At 36.9% G+C, this 21,565-nt stretch overlaps 1 protein-coding gene and 1 pseudogene across 1 annotated transcript; both read right to left on the bottom strand.

The window, feature by feature from the left end:
- Positions 1 to 597: 597 nt before the first annotated feature.
- Positions 598 to 4,393, bottom strand: LOC110288132 (melanoma-associated antigen B5-like). Its single transcript, XM_085837660.1, has 2 exons — positions 4,317 to 4,393; positions 598 to 1,806 (listed from the first exon to the last, which is right to left on the bottom strand). Exon 2 carries the CDS (start codon positions 1,799 to 1,801, stop codon positions 701 to 703), a length of 1,101 nt encoding a protein of 366 aa, XP_085693786.1. The 5' UTR covers positions 1,802 to 1,806; positions 4,317 to 4,393; the 3' UTR covers positions 598 to 700.
- Positions 4,394 to 10,059: 5,666 nt separating this feature from the next.
- LOC110287711 (melanoma-associated antigen B4-like) lies at positions 10,060 to 11,116 on the bottom strand (annotated as a pseudogene).
- Positions 11,117 to 21,565: the final 10,449 nt, after the last annotated feature.

Here is a 21,565-nt window from a genome sequence, read left to right as displayed (position 1 = left end):
GCAAGATTTTGCTGACAGGATCCTGATATAGCTGTCTTTTGTGAGGCTATGCCAGTGCCTGACAAATATCGAAGTGGATGCTCACAGTCATCTATTGGATGGAACACAGGGCCCCCAATCGAGGAGCTAGAGAAAGTACCCAAGGAGCTGAAGGGGTCTGCAATCCTATAGGAGGAACAACAAAATGAACTAACCAGTACCCCCAGAGCTCATGTCTCTAGCTGCATATGTAGCAGAAGATGGCCTAGTTGGCCATATATCCTTGGGAGGAGAAGCCCTTGGTCTTGCAAAGATTATATGACCCAGTACAGGAGAATGCCAGGGGCAGGAAGTGTGAGTGGGTAGGTTGTGGAGCAGGGCAGAGGTAGGGTATAGGGGACCTTTGGGATAGCATTTGAAATGTAAATGAAGAAAGTATCTAATAATAAAAAGGAAAAATAAATAAATAGATATAAAAAAGAAATATACTGATTAAGAAGGCAATTTCTTAAAACTTAATCTTTCTTACATAATTAATAATTTAAATCTATTAATATATAAAACCTTAAAAAGACTTAAACTATTAAGCAAAAGTCCTTATTGGTTATTCTTTATTAATTGATATTTCATTCTCTTGTTCTTTATGATTTTATTTCTTGCTTCAAAGAAAAATCTCAAATGTGATGTTATATTCTCTTTCCCGAAGGTAATGTCTCATAATTTATTGAGGTGTCATAGCCTTCTGGACATGTTGATGGCTATGTCCTGGACAATGTTTTTGTGCCAGGATTTGATACCTTTTTCTTATCTTGGCCTTTTGATTTTCTTCTCTCAAAGCTTCTGCATATTGTACAGAAAAAGTACTAGGTTCAATGCCACTGCCTTTAGCCATAAATTCTAGGACTTTCATCTTGGTAGTTTCAGTATAAGCTTTTGGACCCCATTGGAACCGATAGCATGGAGGATCACTATGAGATATCTGCTTGTATTCCAGGTACTTCAGTTTTACGAAATCTTGAGTGATGAGCTTCCGTGGCTCTCTATAAATAAAATGCTTCCTCCCTGGGTACACTTGCATATAATTCAGGAATTTCCATATGTCTTCCTCAGAAGCAGAGTTACCATTCATAAAAATCATAGCCAGGATAGTCATAAGAAGACCAGTTTTTGGTAAACCCCTGCCAGGACTAACCCTTCCTTTGTTGGGGAGTTTTAGCTTGCTGACTAGATCATAAACGTGATTAGTTGAGTCAATTTCAACCACACTAGCTGCAAACACAATTTCAATGTTCTCAAAAGCTCTTTTAAATATCTCGCTAAAACTATACTGGTACTTTGGTTCAATAAGATCTATTAATTCATTTCTGTCAATGAATTTTTTCATTTTAAATTTGTAAAGTACATACTGCTCCACAAGATTCACATACATATCTAGGCAATGTTTGCATGGATTTTCTTGGCAGGTTCGAAACTGTGAGTATAATGTGTTCCCCCCACAGTGACAGTAAGTACCATCATCAAATTCTAATTCATCTCCACAAACAGTGGCAGGCGATGATACACAGGAAGGCCATCCAGCATCACTACTTGTTTTGGAAGCTGGTGGCTTCTCAAGAATCTCCCCAGGCACAGAAGGGGAAGAGCAAGAAGACTTTTCTTCTACTGCTGCATTATCCCTTGCTTCCTTATGATCTTGAAAATCATCTTTTTTACGATGGCCTTTCTTCTGAGACTCATCTTCTTGGGGATGGACTTTCTCTTGGTTGTGTTTCTTATTCTTCAAGCGGTTGCGGTGGTGCTTATTCTTCTGACCCCTGGGCATAGTGACTGCAATAAGTAGAAGTATAGGTAAGAGAACAAGAGATGAATGAGTATCTGATATATAAGAGATAATGAGAGGATGAACAGAACTTCAGCCTGTAAATTCTAGTGTAGCTTTAAGGAATATGACATTTGGTGTTTTCTGTGATAGAGCTTAAGGGATGCACCGTATTCTGATACTCCCAATCCCCAAGATGTGTTCAGAAACCTGCAAAGGAATACAAATGAGCCTGCTACCTGTAGGCACTGCCTCACTCATCAGCTGTGGTAGGACATGGGAACCATTCACTCCTTTGTTGCTGACATGACAAATCTCCTTGTATACCAAGACAAGGAAAAGAAAGGGGCCCTTCCCCACAATGGAGGAGCTAGAGAAAGTACCCAAGGAGCTAAAGAGATCTGCAACCCTGTAGGTGCAACAACATTATGAACTAACCAGTACACCAGAGCTCTTGACTCTAGCTGCATATGTATCAAAAGATGGCCTAGTCGGCCATCACTGGAAAGAGAGGCCCATTGGACATGCAAACTTTATATGTCCCAGTACAGGGGAATGCCAGGGCCAAAAAGTGGGAATGGGTGGGTAGGGGAGCGGGGGGGGGAGGGTATGGGGGACTTTGGGGATAGCATTGGAAATGTAATTGAGGAAAATACATAATTAAAAAACATATACATATATAAAATTTTAAAAAGGGGCCCTTCTACTGGGAGACAGCAAGTCCTGGAATGGGCTAAAGTGGGGGCACAGTGTTAGGCATAGAGGTAGCCTTAAAGACTGATGATCTCTGGCCGTCTAGCTCTCTAACAATCCTGCTGATAGCTTCTAAAAAGTCCTAAAAATCTTTCTTGCATATTTTATGTATAAAACCACTAGCTTGGGAGATTAACATCTGTTGCCTCGCAGTGGGGTATTAAGTAAAAAATTTATTGCTAGATCTCCCTTCTCTGACCAGGCTGCCAGAAGTCTCTCTGGCTACGCTAGTTAACTTGTTGTGAACAAGAGTCAAAGGAAAGGAAAAGAAAATCTTTTACACAAGCAAATGTGCACAGAAACCTATACATTCATACACACATTTACATTCACATTCTCATTTATACATTCACATTTTTCTTTGGCCCAACCACCTATTGCATACACTCCACAACTATTCATGCATGATTATATACACGCACACACATATACCTACAAAAGTGTATACAGTCAAACAGACATATTCATATAGAAAGATGGATGGATGGGGTAGAGCCTCCCAAGTCATACCATCCATCAACTTTTTTTCCTCTGGCTTTTTTAATACCTTCTTAGACAAATTTATTTATTTTGTTTTAGAAAATTACCTCATAGATAAAATGGTACATAAAATGGGAGTGACAGAAGGATAACCATAACAAATTCAAAGCAAAGTTTCATAATGCAAGCTTGTTATAACTTCAAAGCAACAGGTTTTTACATGAATTTGTCTTACCATAATGCATACCTGTGGCTGCATCCTTGAACCTAAGTGCTTTTCCTTGAACACAAATTGTCCCAAGACCATTTTTCTTTTTAGTATAATAATCCCTTTTGTAACAAAGCCCATTGTGTTTGTTATTATGCAGCTGTTCCTTCCTATCATGAGGAGTGGAAACATTCTATTCTTGATTCTAACTTTATTACAACTTTCTAGCAAAGAATCTAAGACCATCTCTTAAAACAGTCTTCCTAAAATTATTTTAATCACATCAGAAATTCTAGTGAATCATTAATTCATCTACACACATTAATCTATTAAAGTGCATCTTTATGTTGAGCTATAGGAAATCTGATCAATAGCGTGGGCTTATGCCCAGGTATTATTATATTAATTTAATAATGATAGGAAAGACATCTCAGCTGTAAGAAGTAGTTATGAGATGAATTTTCTTTAGTACCTTGCTGCATAGAACTCACCCATTGCAGACCTTGCAAAAATATTGGGCCGCCTTCAGGAAGGCCAACTGCTAGCCTTAACCTCTCCTAGTTGGCTCCTAACACACTTCAGTTTGTCACTCCCATTCAGAACTCTTACAAATCTCTGGAGAGACTTTCTGTTTTGGATGGGCTCAGTGGTGACTAGAATTTTCTCAGGATCACTACATGAGCACATAGATCTAGAGGACACCTACGATTTCATTTTAATTGTGGCTACACATTCAGTTCAATGATATCACCTCACCTCAGTTAATTTAATAAGTAGTGGGACTCAGACCTTCACAAACCCTGCTATGAATCTTCAAGGGTAGAACCTAGAGCAAGGTTAGATTATTTGTTATGCCATTTATTTAGTTACTGTAGACATTCCCTTCAGTCATTCCTTTCATGTCTGGTACAGGTTCAAGCTCATTTCTTAACACTCTCTGTGGTCTATGTTCTCACAGTGAAGACAACACTACCTTTATCTCCCCAAGGCTGGAGTAATAAGAGGTTCTTTACTGACTATTCCTGTCCCATCTCTCCAGGTACTGAGAATAAAGGATAGATTCTTTGACATACTCACTCTTCAGAAGTGGATGATTCTCCCTATCATCAGGATAGATTCAGTGTCCTCTGGACAAACATAGTAGTGTTCCTAAACTGAATGAGTAGGCCACTAAGTAAAACTCAGGCCAAATTCTAACTCCCTTTTTGTCACAATAGGAGAAAGTATGTCATATCATGTCATTAATGTTCAGAATTTTGAGACTGCTGTTAGGACTGAGACTTTATGTGGTCCTCTCAGTTCTAAGAGCAGGGAATTACCTGAGGCCTTCCTCAGAAATAATTCAAAATTATTTCTTACAACCGTTTCAATTTGCAGTTAATCATTGTCACTAATCATTCTGCACATCAGAGCTTCTTGTTCTTCCATAACTGCAACTTAATTCCCAGTAATCAGTTTTGCCTGGTCTGTTCACCAATATACACATATGATATCTAGATACTATCATTTTATTAAAAACTCTTAATACTTTAAGATTTTGTAAATAAGTAAAATAATTAAACGAGGCAGTCACAGAAAGATAGTCCCCCAATTTCCGATTGCTCATATAGAACACAGTTCTTATGCCATTCAGAACCCTGGATAACGAGTAATGGGATATCAACTTAATAGCTGCTTATGGGCTTCATCTCCAATAAAAACGGAGTCCTTTCCTCTCACCCTAACCTCATTCTTTCAGAGGGGGAAACAGACATTCCCTAGGATCAATGTGGAAAATTTTATTAAGAAGTGGTTGTTGTGATGTGTCTCATGTGTAAGAGTCCTATACTCTAACTTCAGTGTGAAGTTCCTAGGAAAATGTCACATCACTTTCAACCCTTGGCCAATGTCTCCCTTGCAGGGGATGTGATGGAAAAACAGAAAAGTGCTAAGCAGATATCCCAAAATAGGATTTACATTGTCACATACAAAGTGTGGTAATCTATATTTTCCTTTCACATCCACCCAGATGTGGCCCATCATGTAACTTTTATGCAGATATAGATACAGATATAGATATAGATATAGATAGATATAGAGGATAGAGATAATAGAGATAGAGATATATACAGATGATATATGATATATGATATATATATATATATATCATATATCATAAGAGAGAGAGAGAGAGATAATAACAGGCTGAACCTTCTAATATTTCAGCCCCTAGTTTGTTGAAGGTTTATGGATACTGACTTTGTATCTAAAGACAGTATTACATCAAGCAGGTTCCCTGTCTTTCCTTTCAAGGTGAGCCTTGTTGAGCAGCTTAGACTGATGTGAAACTCTAACAATCCTCCTGCCTCAGTCTATCTCCTTATTCACACTTAATCTTTTTCTTTTTCTTTATTTCTTTTTTTCTTTTTTTTTTTTTTTTTGCTTATTTTTTGGTCTGTGTACTTTAAATCATTATTCTGAGTTTGAAGTTATACATTTATCAGCAGAAATACATTTTTGATGTAATGGGCAGGAAATGAATGGCATAGGGTTTGCTTGGAGAAATGTGAAGGTATTGATGAGAGAAATTCCCAGTCTGTGTAGGTCATATAACAATCTTGTGAACTTGAGAATATTTCAAGTTTTTTATGTGTAAAGGGAATCTTATAAACAGTAGCATGTAAGATTTCAGTACAAAATGGATGTAAATCACCTGATACAGTATCACACAAGACTTGAATCACTAAGTAACAGTAATTAGTACCGAGATGATTTGTACCCAACATTGTAACTACCTTCCTTTACAGAATGCAATTGCAAATATGTTTTAAAAATTAAATAAATCGGAGGGCATAGATCAGGCAAAATGCTGCTCAACCAATAAAAGTAGTGTTCATGAATTAGGAGTGATATTTCCTTTGCTCTTCTTTGGCTGTAATCAAATCAATATTCCTCTTTTAATACAAAGACAAGAATCCTCTCTCATTGGTGCTTTGAGTTCAAATTACTCTTTCTCATTCCTTTCATCATTGCTCCAATACCAAATCCTCCCTTGTCATTTTATAAACTCCAATTAACCTGGTGCAAATAATTCCTTTAATAGAACAGAATCTGCCTCTATTGATGCTTCTATTTTTTTCTTTGAAAATTTTGTACATATATACAGTGTATCATTATCGTAATCACATCCCAAAGAGCCAGTTATTATGAGCTCATGTGTGCACTATCCCTTTCATGTCCTGCAAATATTATTTTGCTGCAGATGTCTACTTTCTCTGGGTCTTACAATCTTTCCATCTTCTTCTTTCATGATGATCCCTAACTAGTAAGGGGAAAGGATGTGTGATAGATGTATCATTTAAAACCAAGCACTCTTATTCTTTTATTCATAGTCTCTGCATATTGGCCAATTGAGGTCTCCATGTTACATTCCATCACCCCAAAAAGAGATTGTGTGGTGAATGTTGAAAGGCACACTCTTTCATGTGTAGTAAATATAAATCTTTGAGAGGCAGTGTAATGCTATACTCATTTTGGAACATAATAGTAATAAATTCTTTCCTGGGGCTTATCACCTAACCAGACAATATTTCATGGTCCACTTAAGGGTAGCAAGGATGAGTTCAGTGTTGTGGATTGAGCCTTAAATATGAATAGAATGTGGTGGATTAGTCCCAAAAAATTAATGCCATTATTGAACCAGTGGGCATATCTTGCAAAGCTAATTATTTTAGCACTCAGGGCGTCCACACAGGACCGCTAATATTTTGTCCCTTAGTAGCATGTGTAGCACCTTTCAGCTCTCTGAAAGCTATTGAGTAGAAATGAAGCTTCCAGGTCAGTAACCAGTTTGATTGCTCCATGTGCTACAACTTAAGGATGTGGCCTCTTCACAGTCTTACCATGAAGTTCTGGAGGGTATCCAAAAATAATAATGGCAGAGGTTTGTTATGTTTAGGGAGGTCTCTATATACCCACTGGCCAATGGCATGGTACCCCAGACATGGCACTAGGCATTTTATTTTCTGTCTGGGAAAGACATTGTGCCTCTGTTGATGACAACTGTGGGTACACTGTTTTATATATATAACTATATTTAGGAAGTTTCTATGGTAGTAAACTTCCATATGGCTTTTCCAAGGGTCCTTAGTGTTAGTTATACCTTTCCACACTCCCCCCTTTGCCCTGATCTCCCAATTACACCCCACATTATCTTTACTGTTATACTATTCCATTTCCCCTTATACCATTTGTGTTCTACCCACCTGTATTGATATGTCCTCCATAGTCCCTTCCCAGTTTCCTTACTTCTATGGGCATTCCAATTTAAACAAACATATTTAGGATTCAAAACTAGTCTTCAAATCTGAGAGAGAACAGGTTGTATCTGTCATTCTGGTTTGGCATACCTCATTCAGAATGCTTATTTCTTAGCTCACATTTATCTGAAAATAATTTTCTTTTTCTTTTTTTATAGCTGAATAAAATACCATTTTATGTGTGTAAATATATATATATATATGCATATGTATATTCTTTTTTGTTGTTCTTTCAAATTTTTTTCTTTTCCTTTTTTAAATTAAAAAAAACATTATTATTCTTTAATCTTTAATCTTTTTTTTTTTGATACTCCAGTCATTACCCCCTCTTGGTCCAACCTCTGACAGTTCCTTATCCCATTCCACCCTGTCCCTCATCCCTGCCTGCAAAAGGATGTCCCCACCCCAACACCATCCCAACAGACCTCCTCATCCCCTGGGACCTCGTAATTTTTATTTTCTATTTATCAGTTTTTGGACATCTAGCCTTACAAATGTCTGATTATAAATAATAGAACAACAATGATCATGAATGAGCAAGTATTCTCTATAGTAAAATGTAGGGTTCTTTGAATATATGCAATATGCACAAGTGTGATATAGTTGGTCTTGTTTTTGTTTTGTTTTATGGAATTTCCATTCTGATTTCCACAGTGACTTCATTTCATACTCCAAAAAAAATGAGGACGTATCCTCTGTTTTCAACATTCCCAAAAGCATTTAACAAAAACTACTGGACATTCTGTCATGGGTTTGATGAAATTTCAAAGTTGTTTTAACTTGCATTTACTTGTTGGCTAACTATGTAGAATATTTTTTTATTCTTCTCTCATATATGAAATTCCAACCACAGATTTCCCACCCTCTTCTCCTATTCCTGCCTCTTTCCCTCATATCCACTCCTCCATTTCCCTTCTGAAAAGGCCAGGCCTCTCAGGGATATCATTGAGAAATAATATATCATGTTGCAATATGATTAGGCACATACTCTCATATCAAGGCTGGAAAAGGCAATGTAGTAGAAGGAAAAATATCCCAAGAACAGACAAAAGAGTCAGAGAAAGTCCCTGTTACACTGTTAGGTGTCCCACAAGAAGACCAAGCTACACAAACATTTCATTCATATATATATATATATATATATATATATATATATATATATATATATATATATATATATATATGTGTGTGTGTGTGTATATATATATATATATATATATATATATATATATATATATATCCTAGGCCAGTCCCATGCAGGTTCCTCAATTTTCAGGTTAGTCTCTGTAAGGCCCTATGATCACAGGATAACTTATTATTTGGGTTTTCTTATGGTGTCCTTGACCCCGTGGATTCTACAATCCTTCCTCCCCCTCTTCTTTACTATTCACTGTACTCCACCTAATGTTTGTCTGTGGGCCTCTGCATCTGCTCCCATCAGTCTCTGGAGGAAGCCTCTCTGATGATGATTATTTTAGGGTCTGGTCTGCAAGTGTAGCAGAATTTTATTAGAAATCATTTCATTTACTTTTTTTTTTTTTTTGGCCTGGCATATATGGTTCTAACCTATGTGTCTGGGCTACCCAGCCACTGCTTGCCAGTGGTGAGCTCCCTCTTGTGCCATGGGTCTCAAGCAGGAACATTCATTGGTTGCCCACTCCCACATTTTCTTTTCTACTTTTAGCCTAGCACATCTACAGGCAAGACAAATTATAGGTAGAAGGATTTATGGCTGGTTTGGGGTCCCAGTCCCTCCACTGGAAGCCTTGCTTAGTGATAGGGTATGATCTGTTCAGGGATGGGAGTTCAGTAACTCCCATTACTAGGAGTTCCTGCTAAGGTCACCCGTGTGGATTCCTGGAAGCTTCAACTGCGCTAGGTTTCTATATTGCTCCTGAAACCCAACCCCATTCCAGACATCTTTCCCGGTATTCTCTCCCTCGATTTTTCCCTCACCTGATCCCCCCCTCCCCGTTCCCATCCCCACCCACCTCAAAATCTATTCTATTTCCCCTTCCCAGGGAGGTATGTTTACTATTTTTAAATGTTTATTAGTATGAGTTCTTTCTGAGAATTTTATTTAGTTCCAGGTCCCATTTCTCAATTAGCTTGCTTGTTTTCATGGCACTTATTAAAATTTATTTTCTAATCCATTTTGAATATAAAAATCCAAGTTTATTTCCAATAGCATTACAAGAAAGAGTAAAATACAACTACTTTGAATTAATATTGTCACTTTTGCTATACCATCAAGCAATACCACATTACCAGAAAAATCATTGTTCCAATACCACATTAACATTTTAAAGATTTCCCAGTTTGTTTGAAAATAACCAAATCTTCATCTTAAATATGAAAAACAGCAATATGTATGTAAGTACAACATTGAAAAACAGATTATGAAGCAAGCCAATCCTCGATTAAAGCTCATTTGCAAAATAGCAAAGGAAACGCATATACAATTTCTCATGTATTAGAGAATAAGTTACAAATTTATTGGTTTTATCTCATAACACATTCCACTACTTAGAAGAGGAGGTATGGGCCATGGATCTGCGATGAGTCCTGACATCCCTGACATCCACAAATTGGCCAGGCATGACTGTAACTCTCCTCATTGCTCTATTAGCCTCATCAATCATAGCCTCCTCATACATACTAGTGAAGAAACTAGGGGAAGTATTATTTATCTTAGCTATAACTTCCAGGACCTTCATCTTGGTGGTTTCCACATAGGCTCTGGGACCCCACTGAAACTCATAGCTTGGGGGATCACTGCCAGGAACTTGGCGGTATACCACATAATTTTCCTCCACCAAATCTTTGGTGATAAATTCCCGAGGTTCTCCAAAGATTACATGACTTTTACCAGGATATATCCCCACTACTTTTAGGAATTCCCACACTTCTTCCTCAGTGGCACGATTCCCCTTCATAAAGATCACACCCAGGAGAGTCATCAGGAGCCCTGTCTTGGGTAACCCACTACTGCTGCTCAGATTTCCCTCAGTGGAGAGACCCAGCTTGCCCACAAGCATATAGGATTGAGAATTAGGATCAATTTCCTTCAACTCAAGGCCAAAGACCAACTCCAAGCGCACAGAGATTCTCCTGAGGATCTCAGTGAAGTGCACCCGGTACTTTTTGCTGATAACTCTCAACATATCTGCCTGTGTGAAGGGCTCTATAACCTTAAACGTCTCCATCCACTATCAACACAGTGGCCTTCCTGGTCAGAGGATCTCTGTGTGCAGATTGAATTGCAGCTGCTATCTTGGAGGCATATGCACTTCTTTCCTTAGCACCTGCAATAGAACCTCCAACACCAACATCAGAACCCTCAGCATCATGAACTGAGCAGGGAACATCTAACTCAGGAGAGCCATAGGATGCAGCCTCCTGGGACTCCTGAGGAGTGCTGACATCAGGGGAGCTAGGGGCATTTCTCTGGTCAAGAAGGGGGGATGCTCTTTCCTCCTCCTCCACAGTGGGCTGGCCCCCCTGGAGATTCTGGCTTCCTCCTCTAGTCTGCTGCCTTTTGGCCCTGGAGCGGCCCTTGCTCTTGTTGCCCCTAGGCATGATAACTTGTCTCAGGAGCACCCATCAGGAGCACTAAAATGGCAGATATCTAAGGGGAATAGAATAACACTATGAGTTCACACCATCACTAGGTAGAGAGCAACTTCCTTCCATTTAATGAATGCCCCCTCTGACACTCTTCTCTGGGTGTCTTTTTGAGTACTCACCTTGCTCTGTTTCTTCTGCTCAATCCACTTCCTAAGAAACCTGTGGAGGAAATGAGACTCTATTAGGCCACTGTCTGGCACCCCATGTTACAGCTTCTTAGTTAGAGAAACACATTCGGTAACATTTCAACTAGGGCTTCATATGATAATTTTCAGGACCCTCTTTGTTTACATTGAGACCCCTCATGTATATATTCTTTTTCTTTTTATATACTTTTATTAGATATTTTCTTCATTTACATTTCAAATGCTATCCAGAAAGTCCCGATATTTTTAAACTATGGTTATATCATTACTTTCCTCAGCTGCTCTAAACTTAACACTACAATCTTCACTAGTAACAAACAGGATAAAATTAAGGCATTCAGCGAGTGAATACCAAATATACATATACTTGTGTAAGGCCCCCTTGTTCCTCCCACAGATCTCCTCACTGTGCACATCTTTTAATACATTGTATAAAGCTGCTATGTCCTTGTTCTTCAAACGACAAACTGACGTAGTGTCTTGGTCATTAAGCCCACCTGATTCACCAAGGCCACCATACAGAGAACAATTCTGTGTATCCGGTCCTCAAACAGCACCAGGCAATCTTCCCGATCTTCCCAATTTTCATGACTGGTCTCCCTCTTTATAAATCCATAGCAGCTATATTTCTTCTTTTGTCCCTTAGCCCTCCTGCCTCAAAATTTCATTCTCTAACAAATGCAGGGTAAGTGACACATATCTCGGCCTAACCGCCATGTCTGGAACTCTGGAAACCAGAACAGAAAGGGCCCGTATGGCTGGCTTCCATGTTCTGACCAAGAGTAGGCTACGGTTTAGGGGATTTGAGATAGGTTTTTGGTGGACACAGTTTTGACAACTAACCCCCCCTCCCCCCGCGGCCTCAAAAAAACACCTGGAGATACTTTCTTACCTAAAAGGAGGAGCCTGCACTGAGCTGACCAAGGAGTTCCTCGACTGGACCTTTAACCGGAAGTTAGGGTCCACCACTTCCGAATCCCCCTCCCCTTCTCTGTTCTCTGAATAGAACTCCATAGGAGGAACTGTCCCTATCTTCTTTCATTCCAGGAAAATGAAATGCCCAGAGAACTCTATCTGTTCTTTATGTTCATTTTGCCTGGGGCTGGGATATTTTGATGTGAGCTAATAGGTGTTCAACATAACAACTCTTTTCCACCAGAAAACTGAGGAAAAGTTAAAACAGAACAATTCGTAGCCTAGGATCTCTGTTTATGGCTTCACTGTAAAACATCAAAAGGGCTCTACAAGTTGTTTGTAGTTGGACCATGAATATTCACTATGATCTGTCACTTTCCCTCCCAGTCCTGTACTTCACAATCCCATATGCAACTATTGATTCCCTCTCAGTCCTCCATCCACTTCTTTGCTTCTTGCCACTTTCTTTTACTCTTCTTCTCCCACTCCTTTTCTCAGTCCTCACCTCTACACTTTCTTTTCTACTATCCTTTTATCTTTGATCATTGTCTCTCTGTATCTCAGACTTCCTGAGAACTAATTGGATACCTTGATCTTGAAAGGAGCTTTTATGAGTTTTTTTGCCTCCGTGTCCCTATGTGCCATCACATCTGGTGTCTCTCATTTTTTCACGATTAAATCTTTTATATCTCAGGCTGTCCTGGAATCCTTATGTAGCCTAGAGAGGCCTAGAATTAACAGTTCAATTGCCTGTTTATTGAGCGTTGGAGTTATAGGCCTGGGCCACCTTGCTAGAATTAATTTGATTCTTACTTTGATTATTTGAAGTTACTTAGGCATTTTCTCTATATTTTTTTAAGCCTGCACAGTCAGACTAAAGATTTTAATACTTGCCAATGTTTCAAGAAGTCTAAGTGTGTTTTATCTGCTAGTCAATTCTATTCAACTTTGAGTCACAGTGAAGGTAGCATAGGAGGAGACTGAGACACCCTAAGGACAAAATGAGGAAATGCCTTAGTTTAACAGCCATGTCTAAATCCTCTGATAACTGACAGAAGAATATATTTAAAATTTTTAGCAGTGAATTTCTACTGGTTTCAGATTTTACTTTAAAATGCACTGTCCCCTATATTACACACTAGAGGGAAAAAAATAAAACTTCCTATGGTCAAATTTCTCGTCTACCTCTGTTGTCTTTCCAGACCTGCATCCATTTCAGGGTGCATTCAAACACAGGTACTACTTCTATTAAGATATAGAGGCCTTGCTCTTATTGTCAATACAAAAATAAGAAAAAAATTAGAATTTAAGGTAAGTGATGTTTTCATAACTATTTCTTCTATAAAGGATAAATGATGTATTTCCATTGGCAACTCATTTTACTGTCTATTAGTAAGTTTTATATAGATCTCACAAATGTGTACTTTTATGTCTGGTTTTCTATTAAGAATATGTTAAATATTGTTGATGTATTAGTAGTTATATTTTCCATTACATATTATAATTAGATGTTGATATTATATTTAGCTATTGAACTTATCTCAATAAGCTTCTGAAATCTTGTAGGGAATTTCAAATATCATCTTTCTAAAGTATGTTATCAAATTATTTCCCGAACTAGTTATTTTTGTGAGTATGAGTTAACCTTAGCACCAGCAGCAAGTATTCATTGTAAGGTAAGTTTCACTTTGATGTTTTCATACATAAGTATAATATATTTTCATCACATTCCTTCCCTCTCTTGTACTCTCCTTGGATCTCCTATAGCCTTCTTCTTCTTTTGTTTTTGTTTTTTTTTTAATTTCATTGTTGTTTTCAGAATTTTACAAAAATTCTGAGTCTCCTTTATTTTGTCTCACATGTTGATATCAAGTTACATAAAATTCCTTGTAGATTGTATAGTCTTCCTCTTTATGGATAAATAAGACTATATAATACTTTCATAAGTATGTGAAAGATAAGTTTTCATTTTAATAGCTTTATTTGCTTAAATGTCATACTTTATTTACTTAAATGTCATACTATATTAAAATATTAAAAGTATACACCTGAGTGTTTTTTAACTGAATGTAAAGTTGATATACATTCATAGCATTATCAATTTCAAGCTGTTTAACTACTTTTTTACAAAACCTGTAATCATTAGCAGCCATGTATTTTCCCTACATTATTCCTAGACAAGCAGTATTCTTGTCTACCTTTTATAGATTTACATACTTTAATAAACATTTTAAATAAAAGGAGCCATACAATATGTGCTTTTAATCATGGTAGCACTCAGTCACCTAACATGCTGTTTTCAATATTTATTCACATGATACTAAGTGTCTATTTAAAAATGCTATGCTTCTTTAGGAAAATAGTGTGAAACTTTCCTTAAAAGTTCACATATAATAGTTTGTTTTTGTTTTTTTTTTCAATTTTTATGGAAACATAAGCTGTTTTCTTGTGGTAATGTGGGAGGTACCTTGAAAAATGAAAAGAAAAAAAAAAGAAATCATTATTATAAGCTTAATTTGACTGAATAGTATATATACCCAGGTTTGGTGTACCTAAAACATATACTATCTCTATAGAAATATTTGCAGAATATGCTATTTTGATTTCCATAATGACTGACTGATTTGCATTGCCAACAGTACTGCATGATTTTATACACACCAACACATGCGTGTGCACAAACACACACACATGCACAAGCACACGCACAGGCACACGCACACATTTACTTTGTTATTTTTATTTCCATGATGATTGATTCTCTGTCTAGGGAGAAATAAACTCAAAATTTAATAACGATCTGCATTTTTGGTGACATAAAATATAGGACTTTTGTTTTTATGTATACATCTTTGTTGAGTGTCTACTCAATTTAGATTCCAATTCATTTATTACATTAACTAGCCTTAGTGGGGCACTTTTTCTACCTCCTTTGAAATACTAATCCTCTATCATATATATACATAACTGGCAAATATTTTCTTACATTTCTGTTCTTTTCAGACATGTAATCTTTTTCTTTCTCTAGACAGATCATTTTTATATCTTATGGTTCTCCTTTGTTGATGCATACTATTAATTACACAGCTTTTAGTCTTTTATTCATAAATGTGTTCCCAGTAACCTGTTTATTATTTTGTTCCCCCCCCCCCCAAGGCTTTCTGTAGAAATTACAAGATATATTTCCTCAGGACTACTGACTTATTTGGAGTTGTTTTTTGCACAATGTGTGAAAAAGAGGTCTAGTTTCAGTATTCTCTGGGTTATTTAACACAATATTTAAAGAAATTGTTTTCTCGAATATATGTTTTCATCACTTCTGGAAAGAACCAGATCTTACATCAATACTTTTATTTAAAAAAATTAGGAGAACATATTGCTATTTCAACTAGTTCTCTTCACTATACTAGCTTCTTTTATATTCTTTTGCTATTTGAGTATTAGTTATGCATTTTATTTTAGTATCAATCATAAAGTTGGAGTTATATATGAACTAATTTTGACTTTATTCAGGATATGTATAGTGTTTAAATCTGTATTGCATTCATTGTATATTTCTGAATAAAATTGCCTCCTAATAAAAGTTTGCTAACCATTTTATCTTGAATTTGTTTTCAGAGATTTTCAAGTACTTTAAGAATATTTTACTACTGCAGATGGTCAAATGCATTTTAAATATTTTATGGCCCTCATGTCTGATGAACTGTATTTTCTAATATGTTGTCATAACTCTATTCCTTAAGCACAATCCATTTATGATTAATATACTGCCATATTGTATGCATTATAAAATTTTGAAAGTATTTTTGTCTCTGTGAGTGAGTTGTCTCAAACCATTTTTAGTCAGTGTACACTCACTTATTGTTTGGACCTATTAAAATAGACAAATAATTTCTAATTCTTGTTTATGAGTTGAAAGAATTTTCAGGAAACGACCACCCCCTTGTTCATATTTTTGTTTTTGTTTTTTTATTTTTTATTAGATATTTTCTTCATTTATATTTCAAATGCTATCGCAAAAGGCCCCTATACCCTCCCCCGGCCCTGCTCCCCTACCTCCCACTTCTTGGCCCTGGCTTTCCCCTATACTGGGGCATATAAAGTTTGCTAGACCAAGGGGCCTCTCTTCCCAATGATGGCCCATTAAATTTGGCTTGCCTAAGGCATTTTTCAAGTTTATATAAATTTCTTTTCTTGATTGTTGGTCATTGAATTATCCAGGTGATACAATGTATTTTTCCTACAGGTCTGTCTCCTTTATTGTGATGTCATATATCAACTTTGTCACCAATGTCTTAGTGAATACAAGATGCGAGTTCTCTGATTCTAAATTTTTTGATTATTGCCTGAATTTCTTTAGATACATGTTTTATATTAATAATCATTTTTACTTTTATATATTGATAATTTTCCTAATATTTCCCAGTTAATGTCCAATCTTTTCTATGTTGAATACTTGTGTATTTTCTAGAATTACTTATTTATACTCAAAATTTACATATTTTTTTTCAAATAGCTGGATTAAACTAGTTCTTTCTACTATATTGTAACTCACTAACTTCCACTTTATAATTTTTTGCCTGCTATTGATGTATTTTTCTTTAATTTTCATATCATAATTACATGATTTCCCCTTCCCTTTTCTCCCTACAAACCCTTCTATCTACTACTCCTTTCTTATCCCTAAGCAAAACCTGCTCAGTCTGTATAATGTTATTTTATGTATGTTACCAGGACTGAACTTTTGGTATGTGATAATCAATAGCTGTATTCTTTTCTTGCGAAAACTGATTCTTTCTTTTCTTAGCTTTCTTAGTTACCTATAGTTACCTATAATCCTTGGTGTAGGGTTGAGGCCTTGTGGTGTGAGCCTTTCCCTGTTCACCTATTGTACTTAGCATGATATTTTCTCTCAAATTTCTTAATTGATTGGATATGCTAGACAGTTTATTCTTATACACACTTTTTTTTTTTAAAAGAAGGACATATGTAGCCTAGGCTTTCCTGAAAGTGACCAACTAAACGAGGCTTGCCTTGGATTGAACAGCCTCACACATCTGCCATACAAGAGTCATATTCAATGAAATAAACATTTCAATCAGTACCACTTCAAATAATTTTAACAATAGGACTAAAATAAAAATAGGTGTTGTAATTAAATGTTTTCACATTTTAATACTTATTTAACAGTTCTATAATACTTTGAGCATATAAACACATTTTTATATATTTAATGGATGTTTCTGTACAGGCAACCATGAGGGAGTTTTAAATTACATTTTTAGGACTTAAGCATAACTATTTAAATGAATTTTCAGCATCCATGGATATTCTAATGTTTTGTTTTTATTCACTCATGACAGGAAAAACTTGATCTAGTTAAATTGCTAGTAGCAGATGCCTTTTTCCTTTGTAGTGTAAAAATGTTTCAGATGAGAAAATTCAAGAAAAATACTTTGCCAATACATATCTTCACGGATTATCCAGAAACATAGAATCTACTTCAAAGCAATATTACAGTGAGGATCCTTTATTTCATAGACTATTTTTAGAACACTTTCAGCTTTATGGGAAAATTATAAAAGTGATCAGCTGCTGCAAACTGTCACAACTCATTTTTACACAGTTTCTCTTGGTATTACATTAGCAGACTCTATGGATTCCAAAAAGGAACCTAATGTTTGTCATGTGATTTCTGTTGCTGCAATAAAACACCATGACTCAAGCAAGTTGAGGAGGAAAGGATTTAATTGGCTTCGACTTCCACATTGCTGTTGGAAGAAGTCAGTACAGGAACTAAAACACAAAAAGAACCTGGAGGCAGGAGCTGATACATAGGCTGTGGAGGAGTGCTACTTAAATGGCTTGCTCCTCATGGTTTACTCACTCTGCTTTCTTATAGAATCCAGGACCACCACCCCAGGGACTGTACCACCCACAGTGAGCTGGGCCTTCTCCCATTGATCACTAATAAAAAAGTGCCCTACAGGTTTGCCTACAACCTGATCTTATGGAGCCTGATTTTCTCATTCAACTCATTTGAGTAAATGGGAAAGACTCTGATCATTGGGAACATAATTAGACTTTTTTGTGAAAAATGTATGTTTGTGAAAGCATATGTTTAAATTTGTGAAGTTGTAGCTTTCTGTGTCCCTCTGATCATAATTTGGGAGTTCTACTGTTCCAATTTCTCAGCAATTGATCCTTTCACTGTTTTGAAAATTCCCATTCTTCTAGATATCGATTGCAGCAATTTGCAATGCCCTTGGAGGCACATTATATTAATCATCTTTTTCTGTGTTAAATAGTTGAGAACTAGTATCATTCTGTTTTAGTATTTAATACAAATGATTATTGAGCTGGTTTGGGTATTTCTTTCTTCCCAGAAGATATTAATCATTTAATTTCTTTCATGAAAATATGCCTGTACAGATAGATGTTCTACCTCTTCACATATTCATCTATTTGTCTTTCAAGCAATGCATTATTTCATCTAGGTTAACAAATTTGTGGGCATAAAGCCTTCAAAATATTCTCTTACATGTTTAATTTTTATAGAGACATTGCACAAATTTCACAAATTAATTTTTCTTAAGAGGGGCATGTTCAATTTTCCTACTTTTTCTGTGAATTGATCAATTTAAGAAATCACATGAAAATAATGGATTGTGTCCTTAAAACTTGATTGCATCATTGTTTATTATTTCACTAAATTCTACTCTATTGTGCATTGATCTATTTATTTTTATTTTCATTATTTATTTTTCTAATTTCGTGAGTTACAAAATGTTTAGATGATAATATTAAATATTCCATGATTTTGATTACACACACACACATATATACATACATATATATATGTATATATATATTCAATACTGTAAATTTCCCTTTTAACATTCCTATCAGCAAAATATGGAAATTCTAATAATCTTTATTTTCTTTCATTTATCTCAAAGTATATTTACCTTACTTGCTTTCTAGACTCCATCATTCACCTTTGTATTCAAATATATTAATTTCAAAATATTTAGAAATTTTCCTTATGTGATATATTTTTAACAATCTCTATATTGTCTAATTATAGCATACTTTGTAAGATTTAATTGAAATTTTCTGATTATTCTGATTTTCTTTCTGTTATTCTGATGAAACACTCTGACAAATGCTACCTACAGGTGAAAGGTGTCCATTTCACCTTATAGTCCATCATTGTAGGGAAGTCAAGGCAGAAACTTCAAACAGCTAGTCACTTCATATTTATAGCAAGAGTAGAAAGAAATGAATTCATATACATCTTAACTTGATTACTTGATACACATGATCCTCCAGTTTTATTTCTCTGCTCTACTATGAACATTAGTTCTTTTTAACATGTTCTATGGTAGTGATCACATTTAATGTTTGTTTGTGTCTTTGCTTTTGAATCCTATAATTTTATATCTTCTTTGTTGCTAACCTGTTGGGAGCTATTAAGACAATTCTTGATCTCTGAATTGGGCCTCTCCCCCCGAGAAGAAAAGGGGATCAAAAGCGGGCCACCGCCACACTGATTTCGAGAATGTTCCAGCCCTAAGCCATCCCCGATGTCCTGACCACACCCTGATACCACCAAGTTCCTGCTTCCCCCTGTAACTGCCAAAAGAAAGAATTTCTATTGCCCCCCTCCCATAAGTACTTCCCCTTTTGCTTGTATTATCCTACCCCTCCCACTGATAAGTATCTGTACTTCCCCTTTTGCTTGTGCATTTAAGCCTTAGACCTTTTTCAATAGATTCGGGGCCTTGATACATTCCAGAATGGTTTCCGTGTCGTTATTCGTACAAGGCCCTGGTCTCTCTCTACCCCCCATTTGGTTCTTAGGAGGAGGTCCCCTCGTGACCCTCGAATAACTGGACCTGCTGGACGGGTCAAGTGGCGCCCGATGTGGAGCACGAGGTACGACCTCCCTTCAGAAAATGGATTAAGGAGGTACCATGCAGACAGTGAGACAGTGGGACAGTCCCCCGCCACTTCGCTCCAGTGTCGCTGACAGACATCTGGAGGTAAGCCTAGGCATTCAGTTGTTGTCGCATCAACCATGGGGAATTTAGGTCAAGAGATGAAGGGTTCTCTTAAGGAGAGAGGGATAAGAGTTTAAAAAAAAGAATTTAATAAAATATTTTTGTTTTGTGGACGAGAGATGTCCATGGCTGGTATTGAATGGTTCTTAGAATAAAGTAGACAAAGATTAATGCTTTGATAAAACAAGGAGAAGATGTCCCTGAGTCCTTTTTAGCAATTGGGGAATCATCAGAGATCTCCTTAAACAGGCAGAAGAGGGCAGAAAAGGTGTTTGCCTCCTAGCCCATACTAAAGATTTTTTAGAAAACCCCTGATCGCCATCTCGCAAAAGCAAAACTAAGCCACAGGTGAGTCGATGGTCATCAATTATCAATGCCCGTTCACAGTATTAATATTAAAAGTTTAGCAGGAGAAGGCTACTTGATACCCAATGAATGGAATAAAGTTGTTCAGTCTGTCCTCACTAGAGGACAATTAGGGCTCTCCCCTGGTAACTTAAAAGTCAGAGTTTGTGAAAGACAGCCTCCTGGACTGCTGATAAAAGCTGTAGTAAAGGCAATTTCGCTGCAGACAAGGGCCCCAAGAGTCCTATGCGCAGTGCATTGCCAGATTACAGGAAGCAGCTGAAAGAGTTTTGGGACCTGAGGAAAGTGAGGGTCTGTTGGTCCAACAACTTGCTCTTGAAAACCCCAATTCGGCATGTAGGGCTGCCCTGAGAAGTAAAACCAAAAGTTTAGATATAAATGGTATGATCAAGCTTTGTAATGAGGTAAATGTGTTTTCTCAACAAGTTTCTAAGACTGTTAACCTGGCTATTGGGGCTGCTCTAACTCCAGCTCCAAGATTGGTGCCGAGCCCCATTGGCCCAAGTTAGAAGTAGACATCTGTGTCCTCACATTGGGTGCAGATGCCGCCTGGGGCACCCCTGATCATTATATGCCTCAATTAACAGCAGTTAACACAGGTGAATTTGGGCCCCCTCCCCAAAAGACTTTTTTCTCATCATCGGCCGAGTGTCCAGACTTTTACAAGGCCTAATGGTGATTCCTACAGTGGTTAGTCACTGCAACACAGGGACCACTTACCCTTAGGGCTGGAGAGCACATAGCCCAAGCCCTACCACTCCCACTATTCGGCCATTTCCCTTATATGAAAGAGGAGCAAAGACCATCCTCCCCAGGATCCTCAGAAGTCTACTGGGCACAGGAAATGACCAATTCACCACCCATGCTGTCTTTGTTTCTAGAGGACAAAGAGTTTCAAGGGCTCCTGGATA

The sequence above is a fragment of the Mus caroli genome, unplaced genomic scaffold (genome assembly GCF_978045245.1).
Source record: "Mus caroli unplaced genomic scaffold, Mus_caroli_1 scaffold_5, whole genome shotgun sequence".
Lineage (NCBI taxonomy): Eukaryota > Metazoa > Chordata > Mammalia > Rodentia > Muridae > Mus > Mus caroli.
The sequence above is the reverse complement of the archived record's forward strand: the minus strand, read 5'-3'. Positions and strand labels throughout refer to the sequence as shown.

Coding starts and splice junctions, on each gene's coding strand:
- LOC110288132 (XM_085837660.1), bottom strand. CDS start 1,801: ATGCCCAGGGGTCAGAAGAATAAGCACCACCGCAACCGCTTGAAGAAT.